General features: G+C 43.1%; 2 protein-coding genes across 2 annotated transcripts in view; both read left to right on the forward strand.

The window, feature by feature from the left end:
* The first annotated feature begins 1,809 nt into the window (after positions 1 to 1,809).
* prrg2 (proline rich Gla (G-carboxyglutamic acid) 2) lies at positions 1,810 to 13,039 on the forward strand. Its single transcript, XM_029635086.2, has 7 exons — positions 1,810 to 2,014; positions 2,523 to 2,627; positions 8,106 to 8,269; positions 8,402 to 8,435; positions 8,616 to 8,742; positions 9,152 to 9,295; positions 9,745 to 13,039. Exons 2-7 carry the CDS (start codon positions 2,543 to 2,545, stop codon positions 9,815 to 9,817), a joined length of 627 nt encoding a protein of 208 aa, XP_029490946.1. The 5' UTR covers positions 1,810 to 2,014; positions 2,523 to 2,542; the 3' UTR covers positions 9,818 to 13,039.
* A 1,958-nt stretch (positions 13,040 to 14,997) lies between these two features.
* The window catches only part of prr12b (proline rich 12b), a 30,297-nt gene continuing 23,126 nt past the window's right edge, over positions 14,998 to 22,168 (forward strand). The window contains 2 exon segments of the mRNA XM_065011085.1: positions 14,998 to 15,260; positions 21,041 to 21,195. Coding sequence (XP_064867157.1) covers positions 15,178 to 15,260; positions 21,041 to 21,195 — 238 coding nt within the window. The 5' untranslated portion in view covers positions 14,998 to 15,177.

Genomic DNA, 22,168 nt, shown 5'->3' on the forward strand with positions numbered 1-22,168 from the left:
CACAACAAATAGCTTTGCATGTGTGGCTCCTTACCACAATCAATCAGCATGGCAAAAATAATCTCTGTTCAGAGGGCCTTAGAAATATTTTTTGCAGAGAGAGAGGCTAGTGTGGAAAGAGCGTCTTCCACTTGAAGATGAAGAATTTTCAGAAATATGAGGATCTTTTCTCTGTCAATTTGGAGTCTGACAGTGAGTTGGACGGAGAGGATGAGAATGACCCTCAGCCAGCCCTTCAGCAGCCAGCCCTAGGACCAGCCCTTCAGCAGTCAGCCCCAGCCCTTCAGGAGTCAGGACCAGCCCTTCAGGAGTCAGGACCAGCCCTTCAGCAGCCAGGACCAGCCCTTCAGCAGTCAGGACCAGCCCTTCAGCAGCCAGCCCCAGGACCAGCCCTTCAGCAGCCAGGACCAGCCCTTCAGCAGCCAGCCCCAGGACCAGCCCTTCAGCAGCCAGGACCAGCCCGTCAGCAGTCAGGACCAGCCCTTCAGCAGCCAGGACCAGCCCTTCAGCAGTCAGGACCAGCCCTTCAGCAGCCAGCCCCAGGACCAGCCCTTCAGCAGCCAGGACCAGCCCTTCAGCAGTCAGGACCAGCCCTTCAGCAGCCAGCCCCAGGACCAGCCCTTCAGCAGCCAGGACCAGCCCTTCAGCAGTCAGGACCAGCCCTTCAGAAGCCAGCCCCAGGACCAGCCCTTCAGCAGTCAGGACCAGCCCTTCAGCAGCCAGCCCCAGGACCAGCCCTTCAGCAGCCAGGACCAGCCCATCAGCAGCCTACAGGGGGAGAAATATGGATGCCAGAAAATTGTGAAATTGAATGGTCTTCTTGCCCAAAGGAATGACCCGCCGCATGGCTGCCAATGTGATAAGGATGCAACCTGGGCCGATGCGGATGGCGGTTACTCAGGTGCAGGACATAAAGTCTTCTTTTGAACTGTTCATCTCAGACACCATCCAGAAAATCATTCTGGACTGCACTAATTTGGAGGGAAGGCATGTTTTTGGAGAGAGATGGAAGGATATGGACCATTTACATGCATACTTTGGGGTTCTTATCCTTGCTGGTGTTTTCAGATCCAATGAGGAATCCACAGAAACCCTGTGGGATGCAAAAACTGTGCAACAATGTCTCTGGAAAACTTCCCCATTCTTTCCAGGATCATCCACTTCGATAACCGAGACACCAGACCAGCTCTGCAGCAAAGAGACAAGTTTGCTGCAATCAGGTCAGTGGGGGACAAGTGGGTTGACCACCTTCCCCTGTTTTATAACGCTGGGCCCAACATTACTGTTGATGAGCAGCTTATGCCATTTAGGGGCTGCTTTTATTGATAAATGTCAAATATGAACCATGTATGCTGTCTATATTGCTTGTAATTTATATAAGTCAACATCTAAGTATTAAGTATACAATACCAAAGTCCACTGCCCCAAGGGTTATCTATTTTACCATCATACCCATGAATGGATGATAAGGCTCCTGTTTCAATGACAGGGCCCAGGGGTCATACATTCCTCACCTTAGCCACCTGCCTGTGGCTATAGCATAGTATTGAATGTCGTTACAATGGTAAACATAACAAATCTGTAACGTTTTAATTTACAGAAAATTCTAGTTTTATCATAGGCTAAGGTGACATGATGGCAACTGTTTGCATGTGGGATATGTGTACCCAAGATCCTGGTTGATCTCTCTTCCTCTCTTTCACACACTGACGCGCACACAATTTCGGGAAACTCCCCCTTTCTGCCCTCACACCCCCATGAGCATAAGGCATGTTGTAAAACAGGTATGTCATGTCGTGTGACGTTTTGGCAGGGTGTTTGCCTGACAGGTACATTTGGGTAGATGTTTTACCTGTCGTAAATTAGCACAATTTTTTTTATAATAAACAATTGAATTAGCATATAATAGCTCATAGTAATTGTTTAAGTTAAGGGAAGCCTGGGTGAGCGAGCTGTAAATAGAGGATTAAATATTTTTTCACAAGTTTCGAGGCGGAAACACCAAAGACACAAGGTAAGCATAATATTTTCTTGTTTTAACGAATTAGGCTAAACGATCAATTATTTTCGACCAAAATTATTGGGCTGGCATCACTGGCCATTTGTTTAATATCGATATGACTACAGCTATGCTAGTTAATTGTCGTTAATTGTACTTTCTCTTTTCCCAATGCAGCCGAACAAATATTTTGTTAAAATAGATAAATAAAATGTGATTTCTTTATATTTCTTATTATTAAGTAGGCCTACCTACTATAATTAGGGCTACGATACGCTACAATGTAGGTGTTTGTTCCTATGTGATTCAATTCTGTTACATAGAAACGTTCTAAAAGTAGCTCTTGTTTCGTTTTAACCTGCGCCTCTAGAGGGCGACATAGTCAAACAAAATGGCTGTTTTTCAGGATCACCTTTTTCTGGTGTGGGTGTGCGCCCTTTTTACATAAAAAAAATCACTGAATAATGTGTTGAGTATTGGATATTAATTTAGAGCAATAATTAATAAATACATTTTGTTGCAGTTGTCGCTCCTGCTTGAGAAATGCCAGGCTTGGCAGAGATATGTATTGGCATGCTGTCGCTGCTCCCCCTGGCTTGGGCCAGAGTAGTCTACAGCCACAATGAAGGTAAACACACATCTGTTCAGTAGCAGTGTGTGGGTAAAATCACTGGGGAAGCCAAGCCAGAAAAAAAAATCCATATTACAACCTATGTGTTGTGATAATTGTGATGTTTGCTGTATAACCTGTTAGTTCATATGCCTTGCCACCGTGATACATAGGCTTAAGGCTGAGACAAAATAAGGAGACAGTGACAGAATAAATTCGACCACACAAATCATCACAAACCCGGAGAGTAACCTCTGTCTGATGAAGTCCACAAAGCATATTGCATGTAACAAACAGTTACATGACCTACAGCATCGTCAAGCAAGTTAATGTTTCTGACATTTTCTGACTACTAAACAACTATTGATTTAGAACCACGGACAGTTACCGCAAGTTGCAAAGAAACAGGAGCTGCCTCCACCTATTCCAGTGCCATTTCAGCTTCAACATCATCAAATCACCTATGCTTAGTCTAATACAGTGACAACTAAAAGATAACAATAAACAACTTTGTTCAATCAACGTAAGCTAAATATGATGTGGCTGTCCATGGTTCTGATTTCTCTGTGTGTGTGTGTGTAAGTAGAAAAAACATATTGACTCACCCTCCTCCTCTCTTTGATGTTGATGATATTGTCTATGACTCTGTCATACACTACACATTTTTAGTTTTTGTTCTAGGCTACCTGGCTAAAATGCTTGCTCGCTAACTTCATGGGCAACAATGAGCCAGCTAGTTAACATTAGCCTACTACATCTAGCTACATATTGAACTTTCATCCTCTCGGACCAGGGGCACAATGTATGAATTTATAGTTGGATCAGAATCTCTGTTATAATCATTGGCCAGTACGGAGAATGAAGTAAAACCACAAGTCCAAATCCCTTTCTCCATCCATGGGTAAGTTAGGAAAGGGCCAATTTTAGCTAGCTAGCCACCGGAGGACAACGACAACAATTCACATTTTCCTGTCAGTGATTGGTGTGAAGCCAAATCCAAACGGGCTTCCCTTGACACTTTTTTTGTTGTTGTGCCAGGACCATTCATTTACATTTACATTATATTTAAGTAATTTAGCAGACGCTCTTATCCAGAGCGACTTACAAATTGGCGCGTTCACCTTATGACATCCAGTGGAACAGCCACTTTACAATAGTGCATCTAAATCTTTTAAGGGGGGGGGTGAGAAGGATTACTTTATCCTATCCTAGGTATTCCTTAAAGAGGTGGGGTTTCAGGTGTCTCCGGAAGGTGGTGATTGACTCCGCTGTCCTGGCGTCGTGAGGGAGTTTGTTCCACCATTGGGGGCCAGAGCAGCGAACAGTTTTGACTGGGCTGAGCGGGAACTGTACTTCCTCAGTGGTAGGGAGGCGAGCAGGCCAGAGGTGGATGAACGCAGTGCCCTTGTTTGGGTGTAGGGCCTGATCAGAGCCTGGAGGTACTGAGGTGCCGTTCCCCTCACAGCTCCGTGGGCAAGCACCATGGTCTTGTAGCGGATGCGAGCTTCAACTGGAAGCCAGTGGAGGGAGCGGAGGAGCGGGGTGACGTGAGAGAACTTGGGAAGGTTGAACACCAGACGGGCTGCGGCGTTCTGGATGAGTTGTAGGGGTTTGATGGCACAGGCAGGGAGCCCAGCCAACAGCGAGTTGCAGTAATCCAGACGGGAGATGACAAGTGCCTGGATTAGGACCTGCGCCGCTTCCTGTGTGAGGCAGGGTCGTACTCTGCGGATGTTGTAGAGCATGAACCTACAGGAACGGGCCACCGCCTTGATGTTAGTTGAGAACGACAGGGTGTTGTCCAGGATCACGCCAAGGTTCTTAGCGCTCTGGGAGGAGGACACAATGGAGTTGTCAACCGTGATGGCGAGATCATGGAACGGGCAGTCCTTCCCCGGGAGGAAGAGCAGCTCCGTCTTGCCGAGGTTCAGCTTGAGGTGGTGATCCGTCATCCACACTGATATGTCTGCCAGACATGCAGAGATGCGATTCGCCACCTGGTCATCAGAAGGGGGAAAGGAGAAGATTAATTGTGTGTCGTCTGCATAGCAATGATAGGAGAGACAATGTGAGGTTATGACAGAGCCAAGTGACTTGGTGTATAGCGAGAATAGGAGAGGGCCTAGAACAGAGCCCTGGGGGACGCCAGTGGTGAGAGCGCGTGGTGAGGAGACAGATTCTCGCCACGCCACCTGGTAGGAGTGACCTGTCAGGTAGGACGCAATCCAAGCGTGGGCCGTGCCGGAGATGCCCAACTCGGAGAGGGTGGAGAGGAGGATCTGATGGTTCACAGTATCCAAGGCAGCCGATAGGTCTAGAAGGATGAGAGCAGAGGAGAGAGAGTTAGCTTTAGCAGTGCGGAGCGCCTCCGTGATACAGAGAAGAGCAGTCTCAGTTGAATGACTAGTCTTGAAACCTGACTGATTTGGATCAAGAAGGTCATTCTGAGAGAGATAGCGGGAGAGCTGGCCAAGGACGGCACGTTCAAGAGTTTTGGAGAGAAAAGAAAGAAGGGATACTGGTCTGTAGTTGTTGACATCGGAGGGATCGAGTGTAGGTTTTTTCAGAAGGGGTGCAACTCTCGCTCTCTTGAAGACGGAAGGGACGTAGCCAGCGGTCAGGGATGAGTTGATGAGCGAGGTGAGGTAAGGGAGAAGGTCTCCGGAAATGGTCTGGAGAAGAGAGGAGGGGATAGGGTCAAGCGGGCAGGTTGTTGGGCGGCCGGCCGTCACAAGACGCGAGATTTCATCTGGAGAGAGAGGGGAGAAAGAGGTCAGAGCACAAGGTAGGGCAGTGTGAGCAGAACCAGCGGTGTCGTTTGACTTAGCAAACGAGGATCGGATGTCGTCGACCTTCTTTTCAAAATGGTTGACGAAGTCATCTGCAGAGAGGGAGGAGGGGGGGGGGAGGGGGAGGAGGATTCAGGAGGGAGGAGAAAGTGGCAAAGAGCTTCCTAGGGTTAGAGGCAGATGCTTGGAATTTAGAGTGGAAGAAAGTGACTTTAGCAGCAGAGACAGAAGAGGAAAATGTAGAGAGGAGGGAGTGAAAGGATGCCAGGTCCGCAGGGAGGCGAGTTTTCCTCCATTTCCGCTCGGCTGCCCGGAGCCTTGTTCTGTGAGCTCGCAATGAGTCGTCGAGCCACGGAGCGGGAGGGGAGGACCGAGCCGGACTGGAGGATAGGGGACATAGAGAGTCAAAGGATGCAGAAAGGGAGGAGAGGAGGGTTGAGGAGGCAGAATCAGGAGATAGGTTGGAGAAGGTTTGAGCAGAGGGAAGAGATGATAGGATGGAAGAGGAGAGAGTAGCGGGGGAGAGAGAGCGAAGGTTGGGACGGCGCGATACCATCCGAGTAGGGGCAGTGTGGGAAGTGTTGGATGAGAGCGAGAGGGAAAAGGATACAAGGTAGTGGTCGGAGACTTGGAGGGGAGTTGCAATGAGGTTAGTGGAAGAACAGCATCTAGTAAAGATGAGGTCGAGTGTATTGCCTGCCTTGTGAGTAGGGGGGAAGGTGAGAGGGTGAGGTCAAAAGAGGAGAGGAGTGGAGTGGAAAGAAGGAGGCAGAGAGGAATGAGTCAAAGGTAGACGTGGGGAGGTTAAAGTCGCCCAGAACTGTGAGAGGTGAGCCGTCCTCAGGAAAGGAGCTTATCAAGGCATCAAGCTCATTGATGAACTCTCCGAGGGAACCTGGAGGGCGATAAATGATAAGGATGTTAAGCTTGAAAGGGCTGGTAACTGTGACAGCATGGAATTCAAAGGAGGCGATAGACAGATGGGTAAGGGGAGAAAGAGAGAATGACCACTTGGGAGGGATGAGGATCCCGGTGCCACCACCCCGCTGACCAGAAGCTCTCGGGGTGTGCGAGAACACGTGGGCGGACGAAGAGAGAGCAGTAGGAGTAGCAGTGTTATCTGTGGTGATCCATGTTTCCGTCAGTGCCAAGAAGTCGAGGGACTGGAGGGAGGCATAGGCTGAGATGAACTCTGCCTTGTTGGCCGCAGATCGGCAGTTCCAGAGGCTACCGGAGACCTGGAACTCCACGTGGGTCGTGCGCGCTGGGATCACCAGATTAGGGTGGCCGCGGCCACGCGGTGTGGAGCGTTTGTATGGTCTGTGCAGAGAGGAGAGAACAGGGATAGACAGACACATAGTTGACAGGCTACAGAAGAGGCTACGCTAATGCAAAGGAGATGGGAATGACAAGTGGACTACACGTCTCGAATGTTCAGAAAGTTAAGCTTACATTCACAATTGATCTCACTCAGTTTAGCTTAGCGCTGATTTGCTATTTGCTATTGTTTTATACATCATTTTTTTTCAAGGGAGGACAAATGTTTGCTGGCTTCCCTTGCGTTCAATGCTACGGGCGACAACAATGTCATACACTTTTTGACCAGACAGCATCAAATAGATGGGCACCACATACAGAGACAAAGAGGCACTGTTTCTGATGCTTTCTCCGATGATGTACATTCAGCCTCTTCTTGCAAATTGAAAGAAAATTATGAAACACAGAGCCTAAAGGTGAATTATTTAATGTTTGTTTTTTTTTGTCAATTTTTGGGGGGGGATTGCCTGGTTTCCCTTGGCATCAATGAATACATGCCACTGAGTCTGTTTGTCCTTAACACTCAAGTGTGCACACTAGCATTGAGAGGGAGAGAATGTGTCTGTCCAAATGTGCATTCTGTTCAAACTATTTTGGAGGCAAGTTTACCCCCTTTCACCTTATTTTCATGTAGGGTCATATTAGGCTAGTGGTTCCCAAGCTGTGAGGCATTAAGGAACTATGTTGGGCTTTCAACTTACTCTTGAAAGTTGTAATGGCAGAATGCTAAATGTGCAATTTTGTGATTGGATAGTGAATCAGCAATTTTCCTATTGTCATGTCAGTCATTGCAAACCTTTAGAGAGCTATTTATAACATGTCAGAAACGTTTTCTTTTAGCCCATTGATTTTGTTATAATGTTTGTCACTCAGTTATCACATGAACATATACAAGACATGGCAAAATGTGTAGAATTGCAAGAATGTGCTTTAAAATGTCCAAAAAGTCACCACCCCATGGAATAATGTATAGAATTGCAGGAAATAAGTTTGAAATGTGCAAAATTCTCTCAAACAAGAGGGGTGTGACCAGTTTGTGTCATGGACGGTGTAGGGGAGGAGGTGTTCCCCAATGATAGAAGAGTGAAAAAGATTGGGAACCACTGTGTTAGGCAATTGTTATTTTGCTTCACTCTTTCTATTTCTATCTGATTGTGAGGTTATCTATTCAATACTGACTTTTCTCTTGTCTGTCGAAGTCAGACTTGTGATAAATGATTGCTAGTGTGTGTGTGAGAAAGAGGCTCTGTCTCTATCTCTGACACCATTGCGATTTATATCAACCTCAATCTCATTTTCATGAATATCCTCTCTCTCTCGGTCTGTCTTATTCCTTCTCTGTCTCTCGCACGATGTCTCTCTCTCTTTTTCTCTCTCTTTCTGGGTCCAGTGTTCCTGGGACAACAGTCTGCGTCCTCGTACCTGTCTCGCTCGCTGCTCTGGAACAAATGGGACCTGGAGCTGGTGACGCCAGACAGCCTTGAGAGGGAGTGCATAGAGGAGGTGTGCACCTACGAGGAGGCCAGGGAGGTGTTTGAGGACACACCCCAAACGGTGAGGGAAGGGGGCAGTGAATGTGTTTGTACCTTTCATGAAAGTCTGTTGGAAATTGTTTTATTTACGCACATTAAGAATACTGTAAGCTTGTTCAATTAATTGACTAATTGAATTTTCTATTTTCCCCAGAATGTATTTTGGAACACATATTCCAGCAGTCACAGTAAGATATTTTTTGGGGGTCATTTATAAACCTATACGAAGTCAATGTTGACATTTACATTCTCACTACTGTCCTCATGTTTTTCTATGGATGATGCTAGCATTGATGATTTATCATCGCACAGGCTATAATATTAATATAATGTACATTGCAAATGTATTTATTGTGTTGGTTCTTTAGATACAGCTCCCAGAGTGGATGTGTCGGGTCTAGTGGCAGGAATCTTGGCTATTCTAGTGTCTGCTGTCATAGCCACGGTACTGGGCTGCTACTGTTACAAGAACAAAGCTGGTAGGACGGCAGGCAGGTAAGATTGAGTGTGTGTGTTGTGTCTATGTATGTTAGTGTGTCGATCTTAGAGTGTAAGTCTGTATAGTATAGCCTACCTAACCTAAGGCATCTATTGCCTGGTTGCCCTACCTGTCAGCAAATTTAATACGATAAAGTAGGCCTACGTAATCCCTGGTAACACTACATTGTAGCAACATATATGATGAAGTACATTGTATTTTATTATTTTTTAATTACAGTAGCCTATATAAGGTAGTAGCAACATGATAAAATAGGCCTATGTAATCCTGGATAGCCCTACATAGCAGAAACAATATTTCAGAAATTAACAATGGACTCTTGAGTCTTCCCATTATTTGGTGTGTGTGTGGGCAAAATTACTTGTGTGTAGCCTAACCTAGTATGACTTTTATGTAATGTTTCAGTGCTCCAGTGAGGATGGTTGTGGATGGCCAGCCTGCCCCAGAGACAGTGCCTCTGGCTGGGATCATCGCTCCAGGACTGCCCTCCTACGGCGAAGCCCTGACACGCAGTGGGCAGCATGACGCGCCCCCGCCACCTTACTCTGGGTAGGTCTGTGTGTGTGTGTATCACAGGAGGTTGGTGGCACCATAATTAGGGAGGCCGGGCTCATGGTAATGGCTGGAGCAGAATGAGTTGAATGGTATCAAACACATGGTTTTAAGCAAACCAGACTGCACAATTTAAAAAATGTTTATTGATGGATAGCCAGGGGCACACTGCAACACTCAGACATAATTTACAAACAAAGCATTTGTGTTTAGTGAGTCTGCCAGGTCAGAGGCAGTAGGGATGACCAGGGATGTTCACTCGTGTGAATTGGACGATTTTCCTATCAAAATGTAACAAGTACTTTTGGGTGTCAGGGAAAATGTATGGAGTAAAAAGTACATTTATTTTCTTTAGGAATGTAGTGAAGTAAAAGTTGCCGAAAATATTAATAGTAAAGTACAGATACCCCCCCAACAACTAATTTAGGGGTACTTTTTTTCCACAGGGGGGCGCCATCAGTACCTCCTGACCCAGCTGACAATACTGAGATTACTGCAAATACTGAGGACACTGAGTGAAAAGGAGGAAAAGGACATTTTAAAAAAGGGCCATTCATGAAGAGTGGGTGTGTGTGTGTTACAAGCATCAATTGGAGTTCTGGACAGTTATAAGTGAGCACAGCTGTGAACATTTCAACTCCTGTGAGTTGTTGAAATAGATACGGGAAATGTCCATATAATAGGAGAGCATTTCAATTTATTTATTTTTCGGAGGGAGAGGGGAGTTCATAGGGGGGCAAGGCTGAAGGATGTTATAGATAGAGAAATTAGGGGAATGGGATGAAAACTTGTTAAGAGGTTACCTGTGAGAAAGAGAAGCAATCCCTTGATTGCAAAATGCATCATATGGGGATGATTCCTGTATTTTGAAAGTTGACAACTTGATTGATGACAAGCAAAACATTTTGGGACTATTTCAACAATGGGCTAATGGAATTTCCTTTAATATGTATAAACTAGCAGATGGTATAGAATTTAGGTCAACATGTTTGTTTTATCTCGGTTGTTTCTATCTGTATTGGTACATGACAGACCGCTCTGAAATTAAGTCTATATTTATACACATTTCTTATTCAAAACATTTGAATAAAACGTTTTGCACCTAGCCCACTGGTCAATCAGACAGTCATCTAGATTCCATAGAGTTGCACGTTTATTTTTTCCCCCGATTCAGAAATTAGTCATCCAAAATGTTACGGTACTGATTACTTTATTGTTTGTTTAACCTTAATCAGTAACGGCTACATTTGAAGTAATCCGCCCAACCCTGTATATATCTGCACTCTTTAATCGAAATGTACCCTTTTGGCCTGTGCTACACTGTATTCTGTCTGAGAATATTCTCTGTGTATATGACTAAAGGCTGGCCAGTCTGCATCTGAGGTGACCGTATAGCATTTACTACGATGCTGCCTCCGAAGACATCAGGGCCTTCATACTTCTTGTGCTTAGCTGAGCCGAGCTATTGTGAAGGAATTTGTCAAGGAAGTGAGTTCGTGTTTATACTGGACCTCCCGCTCCCACCTACCCTCAACCAATCATGTCAATGCGGAGCTATACAGAGCCCTTCGCTTTGTTACAAATTTTGAGAGGCGCACGGCGGGTACAGCGCATGATTTGGCCTCTGCATTCCTCTGGTGGCTCCGCAATTGCGTCACACCCGTCATACGAAGTCTCTGACCACATTTCGGATCAAACATAAATTGGCTTTTAGAAAGAGTTGGATTTAGCAGACACTGCGTATGTGTGTGCGCACTGGAGAGGGAGAGAAAGCGAGTGAGTGGGGAGAGGGAGGGAGTGTGCTAACATGCGATCCAACCAGCCGCTCTAAAAAATGGCGTCTTAAGAAGAAAATGATGTGTAACCCTCACATCAAGATTCTAGTATGGCCGCGAAACCTCTCTTCAATTCTCTCAGGTCTATTCATAATTGGTTTTTACAAAAGAACGCGAGGAACAATACAATATATGTTGATGCGCGGTACGAATATTGTAGTCGTTGCCAAAGTCAGAAGGCCCGCCTACTTGACCAATCAGATGAGGGAGTGGATTACGCGTATGCTGACCAGTTTGCAGGGGCAGACGAGAGACATGCATTTTATGCTGCGTTCAAATGGTAGTCGGATCTAGGATACTGACATTTCTGGCTTGCTAAATGGTTGTAGATATGCACGTGCCGCGTTCAACGAATCATCAAGTCGGAAATTCTAGTTCCGACTAGTAAGTGAACGCGGCACCATTTTTATCACAATGATTTCTTTATTTATTAGCTGTAATAAAACCAACCGTTTTAAATGTAAAGTGGTAATCGGATGTCTTTTTCAAACTCAGCTTGAAAGCTTATCTTTCTTTGAAAATCAGCTTGTTTTCCCTTACTCAGTTACTTGTTTTAACCCAAAATAGGTTTACTCCAATATCAGCATTGTTTTTAAAATGGCATGTAAAGACAGACAAATTGACACACCTTGAAAACGTACACAGTTTCACATAAAATGTTTTTTTTATTTTTAAATGTTTTTTTGTTGTTGTTGCCTGATTTAAGATAAACTTCAACCCTTTTACTTTATTTGGCACCTAGGAACGTACTATAGTCATTTATTTAACTTGACAGTACACCTTTTTGGTATTTTGTACCAGTTTTTGTCTCAGTACAAAGGCATGGTCTTCAAACATTTAATAATTATTATGATTAATTGGACTTACATGGCACTTTAGACACCCAAAGCTCTTTACAGTGTAAGGGGAAACTCACCACCCTAACCCCACTTGGTGCCTTCAGAAAGTATTAAAACCCCTTGACTTATTCCACATTTTGTTGTGCTTTTTTTATACCCATCAGAACAGGTGCCCTTCTTTGCGAGGCTTTGGGAAACCTCCCTGGTCTTTGCGGTTGAATCTGTGTTAGAAATTCACTGCTCGACTGAGTGACCTTACAGATAATTGTATATATGGTGTACAGAGAAGAGGTAGTCATTCAAAAATCATGTTAAACACTATTATTGCATTCAGAGTGAGTCCATGCAACTTATTATGTGACTTGTTAGGCACATTTTTACTACTGAGCTTATTTAGGCTTGCCATAATCAAGGGGTTGTATACCTATTGACTCGACATTTCAGCTTTTCATTTTTTATTAATTTGTAAAAAAAAATATATATATATATATGATAATTCCACTTTTGACATTATGAGGTATTGTGTGTAGGCCAGTGACACAAGCTACATTTAAACCATTTTAAATTCAGTCTGTAGCACAACAAAATGTGGAAAAAGTCAAGGGGTGTGAATATTGTCTAAAGGCCCTGTACATACTCTTTATTTGTATTTATTTTATTGGCCCATCCACTCCCCTCTTTGGATGACAAAGGTAACCTTGTTTTTCTTTTTAATTGAAATAATTGTACAGATATTCTTTCATATACTGTACATTATTCATAAACTTCACATACATGGTCATTTTATACACAGTATAACATGATAGGAATACAGTTTTATATACACATTACACATAAAATGGTACTCATCATTACATAAAGCCCCATCTTTATATTTTATTGAGGTACACTCCATTGTTGGTTGGTTGGTACTTTAACATTATTAAAATGAAATTAATGTAAAAGTGTATGGTATAAATTACAGTGATCGGTCTTTGAACTTACTGCCTTCATGTTCATTTCAGCAGCATATTTATATTTGGCTTTTGTTTGTCTGTCTTTTCCATGGTGGCATTCATGTCTTTGTGCTCACAACTTCAAGTTGGGAGACTTTTACTCTCCCAACTGAGTTTTTTTTCCCCCTGCCAAAGGCTGAGCATCTGTTGAAGCTCAAGAATATTAGAATGAAAGGCTTGTAGGGAAACTAGCAATGTTGCTCCATCAAATAGAATAACTTCTATGTGCTTGGAATGGAATCCCATATGCTTGCTAAGCTAGCTCATTTTACATGAGCGTAACAAAAGTTACCTACTTGTTATCGAAAAAAGAAAAGCCAATTTACCCTTTTGCCCAAAACTTTTGTCCTTTCTCAATGTTATGCATTTGAGTGACGTTGTGTATTTGGATATCACCCTCCTTCATCTGATTGGTCGTGTAGGCGGGCTTTCTGAGCCGGTTAGAGATGATCCAATCGCTGAATACTTTTTGTCCATCACGCCTGGCAGTCTCCGACTGAAGTATGCTGCGAACAGAGACCAGTCAAATAATTCCGTTTGATTCGTCAGGCACGCACGGTGTATACGAGTGCATTACGGTCTGTGAACATAAATTCTACACAATTAGTGCAGATCTAGCGCCCACTATCGGCTGCCTATGCTACCAATATTAGGGAGGAGGTGTGTGTAAATGTATTTTGAAGAGGGAACTGGCATGCCAAAATATAAACAATAGACACTGTCGCTATAATAGAATCGCCACATTTTATATATATATATATATTCCAAATAAATGTAGAAATGCAATACTTCAACAACGTAGGGGACAGGGGATTGTAAGAGAGCGTACATCATTCTAGAGTGAAACATGGGCACCAAATATTTTGCTTTGCACAGACTGGTTTAGGCTACGCGCTAGCATCAGCTGAATCGCTGGTGGTGCCGAGAAGGACAATAGACATTGAAATATATAGCGAGTTGAAGAGGGGAGGGAAGGAAGAAACCGGATTTTTGTGGTGGTGGTTGGTGATTCATGTCTTTGTGCTCACAACTTCAAGTTGGGAGACTTTTACTCTCCCAACTGAGTTTTTTTTCCCCCTGCCAAAGGCTGAGCATCTGTTGAAGCTCAAGAATATTAGAATGAAAGGCTTGTAGGGAAACTAGCAATGTTGCTCCATCAAATAGAATAACTTCTATGTGCTTGGAATGGAATCCCATATGCTTGCTAAGCTAGCTCATTTTACATGAGCGTAACAAAAGTTACCTACTTGTTATCGAAAAAAGAAAAGCCAATTTACCCTTTTGCCCAAAACTTTTGTCCTTTCTCAATGTTATGCATTTGAGTGACGTTGTGTATTTGGATATCACCCTCCTTCATCTGATTGGTCGTGTAGGCGGGCTTTCTGAGCCGGTTAGAGATGATCCAATCGCTGAATACTTTTTGTCCATCACGCCTGGCAGTCTCCGACTGAAGTATGCTGCGAACAGAGACCAGTCAAATAATTCCGTTTGATTCGTCAGGCACGCACGGTGTATACGAGTGCATTACGGTCTGTGAACATAAATTCTACACAATTAGTGCAGATCTAGCGCCCACTATCGGCTGCCTATGCTACCAATATTAGGGAGGAGGTGTGTGTAAATGTATTTTGAAGAGGGAACTGGCATGCCAAAATATAAACAATAGACACTGTCGCTATAATAGAATCGCCACATTTTATATATATATATATATTCCAAATAAATGTAGAAATGCAATACTTCAACAACGTAGGGGACAGGGGATTGTAAGAGAGCGTACATCATTCTAGAGTGAAACATGGGCACCAAATATTTTGCTTTGCACAGACTGGTTTAGGCTACGCGCTAGCATCAGCTGAATCGCTGGTGGTGCCGAGAAGGACAATAGACATTGAAATATATAGCGAGTTGAAGAGGGGAGGGAAGGAAGAAACCGGATTTTTGTGGTGGTGGTTGGTGTGACCCCCCCACCCACCCCCTCCTTCCCTCTGTATCCTCCATTATCCCCCTCCTCCTTCTCCTCCCCTCCATTCCTCTCCCCCTCGGTGCTGGTCTCAGTCTTGAGGACTTGCTAGTGAATCGGGAGAAATAAACAGACACTGAGCAGAGGGGGAAAAAAGGACACAGGGAGTGATAGCGTGCGAGAATTTAAGACATCTCCTCCCTCCCCTACCCCCTCACTATCTCTCCATCTTCATCTCTTTTCTTTAATGGAAAGAAATTATCCTGGTACAGGGTTCGGTGATTTGGGCGCTGGTACGGGATGGAGTTACGAGAGATCGGCCAAGGCAAGGTAAGCATTTGTACCCGTACATGTGCGCCCTCATACATTGGATGCATAAATATGCTTAGCTTGCTGTAACAATGCCCATGCCGATAGAGGCAATGCAATCTGTGCTCCCTCTATCGCTCCGATTATATATATAGATTACATTGTTTGCAAGCGCCAGGTAGACTATAGCAAGGCTATCAGTATTGTCATTAGCAAGATTGGGGGGGGGGGGGGGGGTCTTGAAGATGCAAGGAACGCGATTGAGAGTTAATACGCGATACGGAAGGTAGACCGAGACAGAAAAAAAGAGGGGCGAAAAGAGGGGGGATGGGTTGTACTTGGGAGGATACAGCTAGCTTTAGCTGGCTAGTGAATAATCAGAAATGAAGAAAAATAATCATGTAATGATATTTGCAAAGAACTTTAGCATTTTTCACAATATTCCATAATTATATGAATGCATACGGGGTTGTCTTTACTAATGCATTGATTGCGTAATACGTTTACAAAGCAATGGTTGGTGCTAATTAGCTATACAAACCAAATGTATTTGACGATGCAAAATGCAATGTTTGTAGCTAGGCTACTGTCGGCAGATTACTGTAGCTAGCACACTGTCTACAAATGAAATTGCCTTTATGCTAGAAATGGTGGTGCTGCAGGGTTGCTTTTTCATCGTCTCACATTCTCGCAAATACACTGTAAGATGAGTGTAGGCTAAATCAAATCAAGATATGCAGCTATATCATCAAACAATTAAGAGTAAACACTTTCCATAACTTAAACTAATAACAGTGACAATTTTGTGACAGCTAGCTAGTGAATTGTAAGGTATTTTAATTAACTCACTCTGCAAGCACGAGTACATTTAAATCCCATTATTAAAGCAGCAGCAGTTGCAGCATGGATGTTAGTGCAAATGTTTTTCTATATTGGGATAATAACTCCAAGATAGCTTTAAGCCTAGAAATTGTATTGATGGAAACTTGAATAAATTGGTAACGGTACACCGTGTGTAATACAGTAACTGTCTAACTTCACTCTCAAGTTTAGGTGATAGGCGTATTATTAACAGGTGCAATGATAGGTGTATTACTTTTTTGTGTGCACCAACTGCATTTTCATTCATGCGAGAAAAACCTCTACTAGCTATAGCCATTTTGGGGTAAAGTTAGCTAGCTTAAAGGTTACAGGTAACTGTTGTCCTTGCTAGCTAACGTTAGTTGTTCTGTTCAAGTTAAATTATTCTGCATTGACTCAAGGCTGCAGGTCTTTGGCTACAAAGTAAAATGTATAAGAATCGATCATAAACACCAACGAATGCCATTAGCTAAAACGATGGCTTGTGTGATGTTTGCCAGAACTCACTACCCAGCTAGCTAACTCATGTTATGCGGTATTGAGAGACAGTTGCTTAACCGAACGTTAGCCAGCTAACATTAACGCGTTAGCTACTGGTAAAATATCTCAAATCATCTCTAATTTCCGTTAACGCATGAATTAAAACGGGAATGATATATCATGTTAGAACGTTATTAATGTAACGAAATGTTACCATGTTTGACATTGTCTGTCTTAAAATGCCCCGTCTCCTGTGTTTTTAATGATTTGGGGCCTACTTACATTTCAAAGGCTACGCACATTACCAGTCGTCGCCGGGACAACCAAATCAATCTTGCTACAGAGTACGTTTACATGTAGCAACAGTGTAGCTCGCAGTAAACACCAGTTTATTTGGATAATTTGTTTTTAAAATGCAGATACTGTGAAATTCCCGATTGGCGATAAGATTTAATATGAGCAAAATACCATTGCATAATGGTTGTAAGGGACATAACTCTCAAGTATTAGTCCCACAGGCAAATAAATGTTGCATTCTGACTGAGCGTGTGCATGGAGCAATTGCATAAAGCCCTAACCGTGCCCTCTATTACAGTGTCATTCACTGGTAGTGCCACTTATTATATTCTTCTTATAAAGTGTTACCATATTTTCTATTTTGGGCCTGAATACTCATTGGTTCCACCGAGATGCAAATGATCAAATCACTGCAAAAACTATTTCAAAGCTATAGTAATTGCTTATGCAGAATAGGCTATTGTACGTAACCTTGGTAACTGACAGTTTTGAGATACATACAATGTTTTATGTAGTCTACTACTGTATTTTATCTTTGAACCGTATATATATACACACACACACATACGTTCTTTTGCGGGTCAGCTGATCTAGCCTAGCCAGCAGTTTTTTTTTTGATGGCTGAATCCCAGAGTCAAGGGCATCTCCAAGCCCACAGGCAGATTGATGTAGTCCTGGTGTTCTTATGATGACCTCATGCTCCCTAATGTGGGATTGTCTGGCTGCCTTTATTGATAAAGGTAAATGAACAGAAACTACTACTACTTTACTGTTCTACTACTGTTCTAGGGTAATGAACCTAACCAACATTGGATGACAGTTACAAAATATTTTATCTTCAGCCATATTAATTGAAGTGAATACGTTTATAGAAACCTTTTATTTTAATGTGCAATTAATGAACATATTCCAATATGTATGAGTCATTTAATCATTTGTATGATTATATGAGACTGTATAGTGGTTACATCTATTTTGGTATCATACCTGTACATGCTTGCAGGTAGCCTTGACAACATTTTGGTAGTCTTGCCCATTTATAGTCTGAATCATATTGTATTGTAAATACAGCGGAGTTCCAAAAAATGCCCTCTGCTGCACTCAACTAACCATAGCAATAATACCAGTAGAATACATTTGTTTAGCTCAGAATCTCCATACCAAGCTCTTACCAGCTCTTACTAGTACCAGGACATGTCTGTAGAAGACAAATGTCTAGTGTATTAAACTACGGAGCCTATTATCATCATACACCTGCCTGGACAGAACGGCAGGGTGAAATGAACAGTGGTTGATTGCGAAAGCAGTCTTAATGAAGGATTAATAGCTCCCCCTCCTTTATTCATCCCCTCTTTCACAATCTTGAGGACTGCAGCTCACTCCATCATGGTTATATGGCCCGACAGAGAGTTGGAGAGGAGGGTAGGGGGTGGGAGAAGAGATGTAGAGGAGAGAAGAAAAGGAGGAAGGAATGGTTGAATTTAGAGGAGAGGAGATGTGGAGAGGAGAGAAGATGACAGGTTGAAGGAGGAGAGGAGGTGATGGAGAGAGAACAGGATGGGAAGAGGTGGAGAGGTGGTGCGCTCATTTGAAAATTGCATCTGAGCAGTACAAGAGATTAGCACTCAACTAAATACATACTATTGACTCATTTGCTTAGCCCATTGAATTCTCAATGTACATATATTCTGGGAAAGTGGAAGTACTGAACCTGACTGCGTCTGGTTCTAGAATATAGTGTCTAGTTCCAGAACCATTCTTTTCAATGGAACCAATTTCTTAAACATAGAAATCGACATTTAGGGATTATGGTTTAGTTTGATATTTTAGCACTTAGCCATGAATATTTCTATTGTTAACATATTATAAAGATTTCAGTAGAATATATGGATGTGTCAAACTCAAGAATGCTGAACACGCTGACGCGTCATATTCAGAGAAAATTACCCCTGATTCCTGAGTCAGATAGTGGCGTATGCTAACCGAGCCGTAGCTAAACTTAGCACGGCTGCAGAGGAGGAGGAGGAGTCAGCGACCGATACACTCAGACAGTCACCACGCTTTTATCAATGAAACCACTATGGGTCTCGCCTCATCTCGCCTTTGTTGTCCAGTCATAACCGCTCGCCTCTGCTGCTAGCTTTCTATGCATGACTGGGGAACAGCAATTCCAATCAGCTAAGGTGGCTAGTCACAGTCACATGATTGGTTGAATGGTGACAGAGTGGTGGCCAATCAACATCACATTACACTGAAGATAACCAAAGGGTGATATGCCGGTTTTCTCGTTGCAGCAAAAAAGACTGTCCTCTCTCCTCCGTCCTCTCTCCTCCGTCCTCTCTCCTCCGTCCTCTCTCCTCCGTGACCCGGAAACCGATGAGTGGTCGAAGAGTGTGTAAATTCGTTAACAAGCAAACAGAATTACAGTCCTCCCCTCCTTGATGTCCTCCTTTTGGCAAGGAAGCACACGTGTATCCTACCTGAGTCCTTCATGGAAATGTTTTGAAATCTGCCAAACCCCCTTTAAGAAAAAGCATGCAAACATTTCAAAATAATATGATACTTATCATTTTATTGATAAAAGGTTGTGCACTAGCTTAATCATTTTGGTCAGTTTATACATTTGATTTGGGCTTCCGGATTCCAACCTCTAAACTTGATTTGCCTGATGACGTGCGATTGGAGAAGGAGAGTCTCATTTCATTACAAGCCATTTCCGTCGACTTTCCATCTCCTTGCCGCCTCTCCTCAATTACCTTTGGCGAGAGAGGACAGAGGAGAGAGGACGCAGGAGGTGAGCACATCTAATTGATAAAAGACCATGGTTATCGGGCAGTTCAACAATAGAATCACAGGACCTCATAAGTAAACAGTCAATAATAACTGTCTTTATGCATAATAGTTTTGAGTGTATTCCACATGAATGAATGAAGGAAATAATATAATTTAAATGTGGTGACTTCGTGAAAATGCCCAACCTTTGATTTCTTGACTCTAATGGAGATTTTCTGTTCTCCGAGACTGACTGCATCCTAAAAGGTACCCTACTGCATCCCAAATGGCACCCTATTCCTACATAGTGCCCTACTTTTGACCAGGCCATTTGGGACACTGTCTCTGTTTGGGTGTTGTTTTTCCCTTCTGTGCAAGTAAGTGATTAGAAGTGGGAGTGATTGTTGAAAATCTTTCTTTTCATTCAGACTTTCATGTGAATGTTGCTCCCAGTTCTATTTAGCGGCTGATATTGATGAGCAATACCTTATTTTGAGTGTTAGGTTACCCTGTGTAAAGTGCAAGACTGGCTCATATTTTATGGTGTGGGCTGGAAAGGGCGATATTGACCTTATACAGTATGGAGTATACCTAAGTAAACAACTCTACAAGAGAGTATAGGTAGATTAGAAAGGTAATCCATCACCAAAACCTGGGAGACACTGTCAACCGGACTAGAATGCATTGTTGTTGTTTAGGCTTTGTGGTTAGAACAGGATTTGATCGATGCAGAAAGCCTTGCATTTGCTGATTCCCTCACACTACTACCATTTTGTTGGATGTTTACAGTTGTTTTGTTTGGGAAATTAACTATTTCTTTGTTATTTGATAATTCTGTAGGCTTTCAAGAAAATAGCCTTATCTAGGCTTAATTGACGATGATGGGTTCCTTGTGGACCTCAGTCAGTTTTACTGCTTTTTTGTTGTTGTTCTTCTCCTAGTAATCAGGGACTGATTTAGACCTGGGACATCAGGTCGGTGCAATCAGGTAGACAATAAAACCAGCAGTACTCTGGACTTCGTAGAGTAAGATTTGAACACCCCTGGTATACAACATGAGCATCCCAATTCGGATGTATCAAGTCTGCAGCACTTCTGGTTTTCATAATTGATTGATTGAATGACTATTTGACGATTGAAAAGAAATATAAAGTCAATGCTGCCTGAGACAAAATGACATACATTCACCCTATAATCAGAGACTGATTCCGACCTAAGTGAGTGGACTCTCTGGCCAATCAATTAGGCTACATTAATCAATCAATTATCTACCAAAGAGAAAAGAAAAACAGCTGTACTGCAGATCTCGATTTAGATATCCCCGATATAGAAGAATAATCCAACTTTTTATTAATGAATGATTTCTCACCCCTTCCTCCCTTTTTCCTCAGCCTGGTGTATGGGAGTTCTAGGTCCTCCCATCCGGACTCAGAGCTGCTCCATCGCCAGGCTTATGGCACCCCCCACCCTCTGCAGGGCTACGCAACCAATCACCATCCTGGCAGCTCTGGACAGGGCGGGGCATGGGGGGCTGGGCGGAGTCTAGGTAAGGGGCCGGGCTAATATGAACCTCGATTCAAATATGAAATTGAGGTCTCTGCTTGATACCAAAAGGTTGTCATATAGAATGTTAGAATACATGTTATTACAGTACAATATTGTCTTAACCTATACACACAGTCAGGGATAGAGGTCGACTGATTATGATGTTTCAACGCCGATACCGATTATTGGAGGACCAAAAAATCAGATACCAATTAATCGGCCGATTATTATTATTTTTTAAAATTAATTTATTTGTAATAATGACAATTACAACAATACTGAATGAATACTTATTTTAAATGCAAAAACAAAGTGTTGGAGAAGAAAGTAAAAGTGCAATATGTGCTAACGTTTCAGTTCCTTGCTCAGAACATGAGAACATATGAAAGCTGGTGCTTCCTTTTAACATGAGTCTTCAATATTCCCAGGTAAGAAGTTTTAGGTTGTAGTTATTATAGGAATTATAGGACTATTTCCCTCTATACCATTTGTATTTCATTAACGTTTGACTATTGGATGTTCTTATAGGCACTTTAGTATTGCCAAGTGTAACAGTATAGCTTCCGTCCCTCTCCTCGCTCCTCCCTGGGCTCGAACCAGCAACACAACGACAACAGCCATCATCAAAGCAGCGTTACCCATGCAGAGCAAGGGGAACAACTACTAGAAGGCTCAGAGCGAGTAACGTTTGAAACGCTATTAGCGCGTGCTAACTAGCTAGCCATTTCACTTCGGTTACACCAGCCTCATCTCGGGAGTTGATAGGCTTGAAGTCATAAATAGCGCAATGCTTAACGCACAACGAAGAGCTGCTGGCAAAACGCATGAAACTGCTGTTTGAATGAATGTTTACGCGCCTGCTTCTGCCTACCACCGCTCAGTCAGATACTTAGATACTTGTATGTTTTTATGCTCAGTCAGATTATATGCAACGCAGGACACGCTAGATAATATCTAGTAATATCATCAACCAT

This window comes from Oncorhynchus nerka, linkage group LG26 (assembly GCF_034236695.1).
Source record: "Oncorhynchus nerka isolate Pitt River linkage group LG26, Oner_Uvic_2.0, whole genome shotgun sequence".
Lineage (NCBI taxonomy): Eukaryota > Metazoa > Chordata > Actinopteri > Salmoniformes > Salmonidae > Oncorhynchus > Oncorhynchus nerka.